This window comes from Blennius ocellaris (genome assembly GCF_963422515.1).
Source record: "Blennius ocellaris genome assembly, chromosome: 13".
Taxonomy (NCBI): domain Eukaryota; kingdom Metazoa; phylum Chordata; class Actinopteri; order Blenniiformes; family Blenniidae; genus Blennius; species Blennius ocellaris.
This window is the reverse complement of record NC_137662.1, coordinates 2,158,135-2,168,632: the sequence shown is the minus strand read 5'-3', so window position 1 is coordinate 2,168,632 and position 10,498 is coordinate 2,158,135. Positions and strand designations below refer to the sequence as shown.

General features: G+C 41.0%; 1 protein-coding gene across 1 annotated transcript in view; it reads left to right on the top strand.

Annotated features, from left to right (window-relative positions):
* The window catches only part of ppp1r1c (protein phosphatase 1, regulatory (inhibitor) subunit 1C), a 19,042-nt gene extending 13,383 nt beyond the window's left edge, over positions 1 to 5,659 (top strand). The window contains exon 7 of the mRNA XM_080507367.1: positions 4,997 to 5,659. Coding sequence (XP_080363493.1) covers positions 4,997 to 5,070 — 74 coding nt within the window. The 3' untranslated portion in view covers positions 5,071 to 5,659. The remainder of the gene's footprint in view (positions 1 to 4,996) is intronic.
* Positions 5,660 to 10,498: the final 4,839 nt, after the last annotated feature.

The following is a 10,498-nucleotide window of genomic DNA, read 5'->3' as shown; positions in this document are numbered from 1 at the left end:
TGTGCAGGAGAGTGACTCACTACACCACCCGGTGGCTCACAGTGGTATGACAACACAGCACAAGCTCACTGACTGACACATAAAACTGACGGGTTTTTTTCTCTCGAGATTTCACTAAAATAAAGTGGTGGGTGGAGGTTGGTCTTGTTGACTGAAAACAAAAAACAAAGCATTTAAATTAAATCAATGAGTGAAAAAAGTTATAATAAAAAAACGAAAGACATTTTTCTCCCAAACTGACGTCACTAATTGTTCTTCTTCTGTTTTCATCCTTTAATAAACATCCTGTTTGTTGTTGATGCACCAACTGTGACTAACTCCACTAACTTTTACTCTTTGCATGTTCCCCTCCCCTATTCCTCCTCTTCTTCCTCTCCATCATCCTCGTCTTCTTCCTCTCCATCATCCTCCTCTTCTTCCTCTCCGTCATCCTCCTCTTCTTCCTCTCCATCATCCTCCTCTTCTTCCTCTCCGTCATCCTCCTCTTCTTCTTCTCCATGCTCCTCCTCTTCTTCCTCTCCATCCTCCTCTTCTTCCTCTCCATCCTCCTCCTCTTCTTCCTCTCCATCATCCTCCTCTTCAGATTTGTCATGTGACCACATAAAGGAAGCGTCCAGTCCGGACTCCGTCTCCCGATAGCCGCCTTCACCTCCGTCACCCCCTCCCTCTCTCATTAACCAAGTTCCCACTGTAACACACACACACACACACACACACACACACACACACACACACACACACACACACACACACACACACACACACACACACACACACACACAGTGGCTGTGAATAAAGATGTATTATATTCAAATGTTTTTTCTGGCTTCATGAATTCTGTTTTCTTTTAACATCAAAACTTGACTTCAGGAGTTCTCGTCATACTATTTTTTGCAATGATTGTGTTGAACACGACAATAAATACCGATTATACTTCCTCTCTTCCTAACGTATGTCATGGAAATGGAATATGGAATGAAGTGACTGACAGAACCAGTAAAACGTTACGCAACAGGATGAGAGTTTGAGCTAAAAACTACAATCATAAACTGACCAGTAGAAGAAGTGAAGTGTGGACAATAAATCAATATCTACTGTCTTCACTGGACAAGTGAGAAGAGTTGAATCATTTCTCGACCTTAAAGGCAACTCAAGATTAAAATTTTAATCAAATTAAAGCTAAGCGATAGCATCTTTATTGCAGTTATTAGACAGGTAAGTCAGTAAAGTTTATTTATAAAGAACTTTTCACAGATAAAAATCACAATCATCACAGTACATGAAATGGGAGCAATAAAAAAATAAAGCACAACAATTTCATAAAATACATAGTAAAAGTGAGAAATTTAAATAGTGAGAAGTGTTAAAATACTCACATTGTTGGTGTCAGCGAACTGATTTCAAGGCTGAAATATTCTCCCTGATCCAGGTGAACAGCTCAAACTGTGCTGTCAACACGTCCAGTGGAGAGGCACTTTAACGTGGGCCGAGGTTTCAACCAAAAGTCACTGAAAGAAGCTCAAAACTGCTAAAATAGGTGTTTATTATGGAAGTAGGGCCACTGAAGAAAAAAAAATTTGAGCCAAAAAACCCTCCCCCAAAAAACCTTCATGCACTTCAGAAAAGGTCAAAAATCAAAGTCGAGATTTTTTAATTTTTTACTCAGTCCGTCCATCCACATGCCAGCACATGTGACTGCTTGAAGATGCAGCGCAGGCGGTTTAATGAAGTGGTGAAAAGATGCTTCAGAACAGGACTGAGCTCATAAACACAGTCAGTCATCATCAGTATCAGGACTTTGCAGCCTGCAGCGTTATAAAATATGTGATTATCAATGAAGGAAATCCTGTGTAAAATCACATGTCCATCGGCAATAAGCAGCCCTATAGAGTCACAATTAAGTGGTTTAATGTCATTTCACATCCACGAGCAAACGATGAGGGATGGACAGAATCTCTCAGTGAAAAAAAAATCTCAACTTTGATTTTCAACTTTTTCTGAAATGCATGAAGGTTTTGGGGGTTTTTTTTAGCCTCCAATTTTTTTTTCCTTCAGTGGCCCTAATACTCTTTAATTTATGTAATCAACGTTTCTAAACTTCCAGAGTCATCAGAAGCTGCTTTGTCATGTAGACCAGTGACGTGCGGTCAGGTGAGGCAGTGGAGAGCTGAGCCTCATGTGTGACTGTGATCCAACACAACCTGGGTCACATGACCTTTCTGCTCCTCAGCATATCAACAATATGACCTTTACTCTAATATTTGTCATGCAGCAGGACTCTCTACAGTCTGGCTCATGTCTTTAATGTATGTGTGAGAGAATCCTTCACACTAATTGTGCTGCTGAAGTACAGAGAAAGTCAGCAGGCGAGGCAGACAGTACTCTGCCTCACCTCAAGGGGGCGGACGTGAGCTGAACATTGGCCATGATGGAATATACTAGCGTCGTACTTGGTGGGGCGAGATTTTATTTCAGGGCTCGTGACATCACTGAACTCCAAAGTAAAATAAAGAAATGTTGAGCCTTTGAGATATCGCATCGAAAAAATATTCGATTTAAAAAATAAATCTTAGTCAATTGCAGGAATTGACCAGGTTAAGTTGTTTGTAGAACAGAAGATTAACCACTGAACCACCGGTGAAGGTACCATGTTCAAAAGATTTGTTGAAACTTTTAGTCTCCGTGTAATCGAGTACCAAGAGCTACTTTCACTTTCTCCACTAAAGTAAGTTTTAAACTCATACTCGTAAATAATCTACCTAATTATTTTGATTAGCTTTCGCTGCTAACAAGCTGGTATTTGTGACGACTCTCCGGTTCTGTGAAGCCGAGCCTCAATCACCGCCAGCCAATCAGCTGTGAGCTTCTAAATGACGTTGTTAGTGGGCGGGGCTTCAGGCTTCAAGCCCCAATAGGCATCAAAATCATGTGACCTGAAAGAATGAATGGAGCCACAGCCTGAGCATGAACACTTTACTGTATGCAATACACACTTCATGGTGAGAGAGGGGCGAGCAACACTAATGTAATACACACTGCATGGTGAGAGGGGGGCGAGCTACACTAATGTAATACACACTGCATGGTGAGAGAGGGGCGAGCCACACTAATGTAATACACACTGCATGGTGAGAGAGGGGCGAGCTACACTAATGTAATACACACTGCATGGTGAGAGAGGGGCGAGCTACACTAATGTAATACACACTGCATGGTGAGAGAGGGGCGAGCAACACTAATGTAATACACACTGCATGGTGAGAGGGGGGCGAGCTACACTAATGTAATACACACTGCATGGTGAGAGAGGGGCGAGCAACACTAATGTAATACACACTGCATGGTGAGAGGGGGGCGAGCTACACTAATGTAATACACACTGCATGGTGAGAGAGGGGCGAGCTACACTAATGTAATACACACTGCATGGTGAGAGAGGGGCGAGCTACACTAATGTAATACACACTTCATGGTGAGAGAGGGGCGAGCAACACTAATGTAATACACACTGCATGGTGAGAGAGGGGCAAGCTACACTAATGTAATACACACTGCATGGTGAGAGAGGGGCGAGCTACACTAATGTAATACACACTTCATGGTGAGAGAGGGGCGAGCTACACTATTGTAATACACACTGCATGGTGAGAGAGGGGCGAGCTACACTAATGTAATACACACTGCATGGTGAGAGAGGGGCGAGCTACACTAATGTAATACACACTGCATGGTGAGAGAGGGGCAAGCTACACTAATGTAATACACACTGCATGGTGAGAGGGGGGCGAGCTACGTCTTGGTAAGAGGAGGTTTTATACTCTCGTGGTAGCGGGACCTATTTTCTACCTTGTATCTGTCGCTGTGGCTTGTAGAAACGCTGTTTTTCAACCAAACCAGTTTGAACCAGAATCTTGACCCAGAGAGAGAGAATACCCAGAAATGAAGACATTCAGACTCTGGATGGAAACTTTAAACTATTATGTCTAAAGATGTTACTGGTTTTGGTCGTTTGGTTTGATGCAGTTACTACCAAGTCGCTAATGCTAGCTCCTGCTAGCTGTGAGGCTAACCGCGGCGGTTTCACTGAATTCATTCAGCCAGTTGCTCTGCAGGGAACTGAGGTTTTCTTTTTTTCAAGCAGCACATCACACCTCTCATGTTGAATGTCTCCTGATATCATTTACTCAAACTGAGCGACCGTCATTGAATTACGTTAGCTGCTGCGCTAATGCTACATCAGGTTAAGCAGACCTGCACAGTGAAGCAAAACAAAATAATAAAAAAAATCACTGACAGCTCCCAACGTTTGTCACTGAGTCGAGGACAGTTGGCACAGTTCCAGGGTTTCATGCAGTTTTTTGTTGTTGTTTTCCTTAGCGAAGGCAGCTTTCTATTAGCTCATGTTGCACACATGGAAAGTTTTGTTGGTAAATTTCCATCGACCATGAAATCGATCCACTGGGTCTCCAGAGGCTGCGATGGAAAGAGTAAAAATAAACTTCTCTCCTTGTTGATCCAGTCGACAGGAGAGGAATTAATGTATTGAAGCACAGCAGAGCGCAACTGCAGGTGGGCGGGTCAAAGGGAGAGCAAGTATGATTGTGATTGGTCAGTGACCTCTGTGACGAAGAGCAGGGCTGATTTCTGATTCGCTGGTTGGAGCTCATGTTCTCTGAAAAGTGGAACAAGCCAGTGAGAGAGAGGACAGACTTTGTTCACTTCTGTATGGAGACGCACACTACCGGTGGAAAACCACTGCAACGTGGATTCAGCATCATCTGGCCCCTTTTAAAGAACCAGATGGAAGGTAAAACTGAAATCATCAGTCTGTATGGTAATCTGCATTGTGCAGCGTTACCGTTCTCATCTCACAACAAGAATATAGAGATCAGCGGATCAGACCGACACTTCCTGTGTTTGTGTCTTGAGAGGCTGTTCAGTCACATTCATTCCTTCATTCTGCTACATTTCAGGAAATGTTTGTGTTTTTGTGCAGGTAAGCTGGAAGGTTCTGTTCCTGAGGAAGAGGAAGAGGAAGAGGAAGAGGAAACCCCCCCTCAGGAGGACTGATCATCTCTACCCTCCACGTTGTGGACGGAGCAGCAGGAGGACTGACGTCCGTCTGCAATCAGGACGTGGATCAGGGAGAATTCTCATCACTACACCTTGTTGTTGTTTTAAATGAAAGTTGTGATGAGAGTAAAGAAACCAGCATTCCTGAGTAAAGTTCTCTGGAAACAAACCTGAGTCCTGTTTCAAAAATCTGAATCAAAACAAACTCTTCAAGGTTTCAGATCCTGCGATAGAGACTTTATTGTAGGACAATTCATTTAATTAAAATGAATATAAATACTTAATATTCTCAATGTTCAGGATACATTGAGGTTTGTTTTTTTTACAAGGAGACTTTCATTCCAGGCTGTTTCTATGAAGCTTTATGATGTTCAGTCTTGCTCACTAAATATAAACTCAAAAACTTTGTTTTATCATGACAAATCCTGTCCATTCAGAAAAACATTGCATTTTTTTCTATGTGAACAAACATGATGTGCTTCATAAGTAATACAGTGCTAATAAAAGCTGTTTGCACACCAAAAGACAAGTTCTCATAAAAATAGACTCGTTTACAAGCAAGATGGCTTGTTTTTGTTTTATTTTGAAACTGACTCAGAGGTGGTTGCAACTCACTTTTCTATGAAACAGACACCAAACAAAAAGTAGTTTTGTTTTAAATGTACAGAATTATGTATTAAAGGGAAACAGGACGAGTAACATTTTATACATGAGGCTTGAAAACATCCAATCGTTTCTAGTTCGTTAGTAAAACGTCACAAAACTCAGTCGTGAGAAATATACACACTTTTTTTTCCATGGATTTGATGTTAAATTAAAATAAGAAGCTTTCCTCAATGATATAAAGAATTTATGATTTGAATGAAGGCAGCTGCTACCAAACATCAGCAGCTGCCTTCGTTCACATTGTAGGAAAAACTAAATCAAGTTTGCGAAACTAATTTTTCTGCATAATAGAAAATAAACTTCGAAATTTCAACAAACACTCAACAAAAGCAAAGCTGACTAAATATAATTATTCGGGCTGAGCAAGAAAAGGGTTAAGAAAACAACATTCTTTTCTTATTTCTGATAATGTGGCGCCTCCTTGTGGCTCATGTGACAAACTACAGGCCAGGATTCAATATACATCTATAAGGTAAACTTCATTTAATTTCCTTTTTTACATTATGAGATCTAATTGTTGTGATTTACATTTAATTTACTGCCGTCTGTGAAATAATGAGAATTCAAATTTTCACACATTTTGGATTTATATATTCTCTAAATTAAAATATTTCAAGTTCATTTGCTTTTTAAAAAAAAAAATATATTTTGTCAGTTTCCAAGTAATGAAAATAAAATATTCAGCTGGACGTAATATTAAATACAATTACAACCAAAAGTGTGTAAACCTTTCATATTTACATTACAAATGTTAAAACAGTTTTGAGACGTACCTGTAAATGTCGTCTGTCACATTTGTGGTTTTAAACAGAAAATTGATACCAATTAATGTTGACCACACTTGAATTAGTGAGAAATGAGCTATAAAAAGAAATCAAACAATTATTTCTAGCTTCTATGAAGAATTCCTCTGAAGAATTAGCAGGTGGAAAGTTGAGGTCAGACTGATAAAACTCACCTGTTCTGTGATGTCGCAGGTTCTAATGCTGGATTTGGATGTTGGCAGAGGACAAGAGAAGAAAGTAGAGATTTGAACCTCAGCCTGTTGAGGAGCAGTGCAGGGCAGAGCCAGCAGGGGTTTGTTCAGACGACCACTATATCAACAAGAGTCAAGTCACATCCAATCAAAATAAAACAGCTGGGTGGGTGGAGACTAGACCACTTTTTGAAGGACATGTTGATGTTTACTCAAAACTTTTTCGTGTCATTTATATAGAGCAAAATCTGTGTAAAGAAAAAAGAATGATAGAAAATCAACCTAAATTGCTCTCATGTCTTATATGTGTAGTTGTGTATCATGAGTAGTGTACTCTCCACAAACACAACACCACTACTACACCATAAATTCCTAATCACAGGAGCACAAAATAGCGTCTTAATGTTCCACATTTGTCACAAGTAACAGATTAAAGAGGAGTTTCTACTTAAAATACTGTCTGCCGGTACTTGAGTTGTCGCTGCAGACGTGGACGTCCATGTTTGTTTGTATTAAATGGACCAGAGAGCTGAACAGAAAAACATTCAACAGAAGGAAAAGACAGAAACCAGCAGTGACATTTCAGACTTCCTCTCCAGGTGGTCTATTTTCCAGGATCCTGTGGCCAAGGTGTTGTTCCACAAGTTGTACCAGCACGTGTGCGTGTACGGAGAAATGTACTACGAGACCTTGCGGCTCCCGGACTGCCCCCCCGGCACGGACCCCACCGTGGCCTACCCCGTGGCTCTGAGCTGCCACTGCGGCCGCTGCAACATGAACACGTCAGACTGCACCTCCCAGAGCCTGCGGCCCGACTTCTGCCTCAACGACATCCCACACTCCTCCTAGAACCGGCTGACCACTGGCCACGCTTCAGCAGGCCCATCGCTGACTCGGCACAAAGCATGGTCTTCAAGAAAGATGTCGATGGATGGTTTGTGTTGCTTTGGTACATTGCAGAAGCCAGCGGCTCCTCACTGTGAGTCCTGGACGGCCTTGAAGGCCTCCAGAGGGTTTTCACACTCCACTGGCGTCACAATCAGCTTTGGAACGGCCAACAACATTACATATTCATTAGTGCTGTCAAAAATAACCTTCATTTAGTTCATTGATTAGAAACACTTCATTCTTTCAATAAACGTTAACGTAACTAACGTAGTTTTGTTTACTTCTTGGTTTGTTTGTTTGTTTTCCTCCCTTACCGGAGCATGGCTCAAAGACAGGACACGTGAATCAACTCCACTGTGAGGTTTGCCTTCCCCTCAGTGACCATACATCACGTTTCTATCAGGACAAGTCACTCACTTCTTTCAGCCTCAACAACGGAAGACAGAAAATGTTTCCATTCATATTTTAACTGATGCAGAACTGGATCATTATCACATGTTTCACTATTAAACTCCTGCTTCTTTCATATCAAACAGGTCTTGACTGACCTGCTCACACACTTTTACACAAAGGTTCACATTTATTGTTTGACTGCAGTTATAGAAAGAATCCATTGATCAGTCCTGTTTACCAAAACCAACACATTCCTGCTGGATAACTGATGTTCAGAAGTACTTTAGTGTGAATCCAGTGTCTGTGTCATTGAGTTTGTCCAGAAGAGGGCAGCACTGCTCTGTGTGTGTGTGTGTGTGTGTGTGTGTGTGTGTGTGTGTGGTGTGTTTTATAAATGACCTATCACAGTTCACCAATCAGAACCTTCTATTATTGTTTATTCCACCATGAACATGAAAACACAGCAAACCATGTGTCCAGTATCAGAACTGCATGTCTGAAGTTTGCAGGAAAGAGAAGCAGGTGAAGATCAGTTCAGTATTCAGCGAGTTCTGATTGGTTCAAGTCTCTGACACTTCATTGCTCCTGTCCAACAGGTGAGACTGAGCGGAGGGCCAATAGGTCCACTGACTGTTTACATCCCATAGACACGCCTCCGACTGTCCTTCTTGGCTGAATGAGTCTCCTCTCACAGTCACTGATGCTTCACCAGCGCCCCCTACTGCCCTTACCAGTCATTACAATCTCACCACCGATACAGATCTGTGGTTGTGGGATACATTCATTCATACCGACCATCAGTCCCGATCGCAGACCAACTGCTTCATGTCCACCGTCGTGTCCAGCCGGCCACAACCAGAACAATCTTATCCATCTCCCACTGAACCAGATTCCACCACCTGTCCTGAAGCGCCTCCCGGCCACCTCTGGCCTTTTAAATATGAGCTTTCTCATTAGTGATTGTATTTCTCTTCATAATCTCCACTTTATTATTATTACAGGGACATGGCTTTCGCCAGGAGACTGTAGTGCCCTAATTGAAGGGACCTCACCAAACTGTACTCATCTTCATCAACCAGGCTCTGATTGGGCGGAGCTTTTCTCCTCCCTTTTTTCTTAATAGTTTGACCGTTTTAATGTGATTTCTACAGAAGTGATTTAATATAGCTCAAAATAATACAAAAAGGAGTTGTACACAGAAATATAGATAAGATAGAAGGACATTTCACTATAATTATGTTAATGTAAGAATGCTGAAATGAAGGAAATTAATAAATATTAAACATGATCCATATGTGAATTGTATTCACGTTTTGTGAGGTTTTTACTAGAAAAGATGAATTACTGAAACACTTTTTTTTAACTACAATTAAACAATGAGTCAATTTCTGACCTTGAACTTTCTCCAGTAAAACAATCAAATCCACCAAGTACATGCACATTTTAATATTCTGCCCAAGAAAAGCCTACACTTGTTTTTTCCTAACAAAACTGCAGTGCCATGACGAATACAAACAGTTTGGAGGAAATTATTCCAAAAATGACAGCCGATGTCTCGTGGGAGAGTTTACTTTTCAAAGTCTCCGGATGCTTCTGGGAAAACCTTCACAATGAAGTAATTGACTTTGTGTTACAAGCACGTTACGAACCCAAGAGTCAAGGGTGATAGATCAAGTTCTTTGTCTACGTATCTTAATTATTTCATATAAGTGGTGGAGGTGGAAACAGAAAGCAGTCAGTGTGTGAGTGAAGCTCCAGCGTCTGATCGCTGATGTTTCTCCTCCTCCTCAGGCTTGAAGCGCCACCCTGAATGAGCAGCTGGGTCACATTGAGGACATTTTCTCTGATCAGACTGGCACTGTCACTAGGAACGTCATGCAGTTCAACAAGTGCACCATCGCTGGACGCAGCTACGGTGCTGAAGATGTCACTTTTCTGTCCAAACTTCTTCACACTCCAGAGATGACACATTGGCTAGAAGAACTGATCCGACTGTCAGGGACCTTGAGCAGGAACAATAAAGGGAATTCATTTCAGGTTGAAACATATATACAGTGTGTGTTTACACTGCTAAAAGCACTAATATTACTTTGATCATTATTTCTTTCTGTAAATTGAGCTTCATTAAATCCTAAATACAATTTTTCATTCAATTGACCAGAATTTGTAATTTAATGTCACATGTTTGACCTCTTTCTAATACCGTATTAAATACAGGTCTATTTACTATAAAAGCTCAGACCATCAATCTATACTGGGAAATCAAGTAGTTTAGTATTTTTTCTCATTATTTCTTGAATGAAATTAAAGGGAATTGAAGAATTAATCGAAGAGATTCTGCCTTCTGAATTTGAGTAAATATTTAAATTAATGTGATGTGGCATTGATGAAGCCAAAAAGCTGATCCAAAGTCAAAATATCTTGTGTTTTGAGTTGTTTGGAACTTGTCTGTTGTACCTAGAAAGACTGGGTAAACCTTCTTTGAAACCACTACTGAATTGT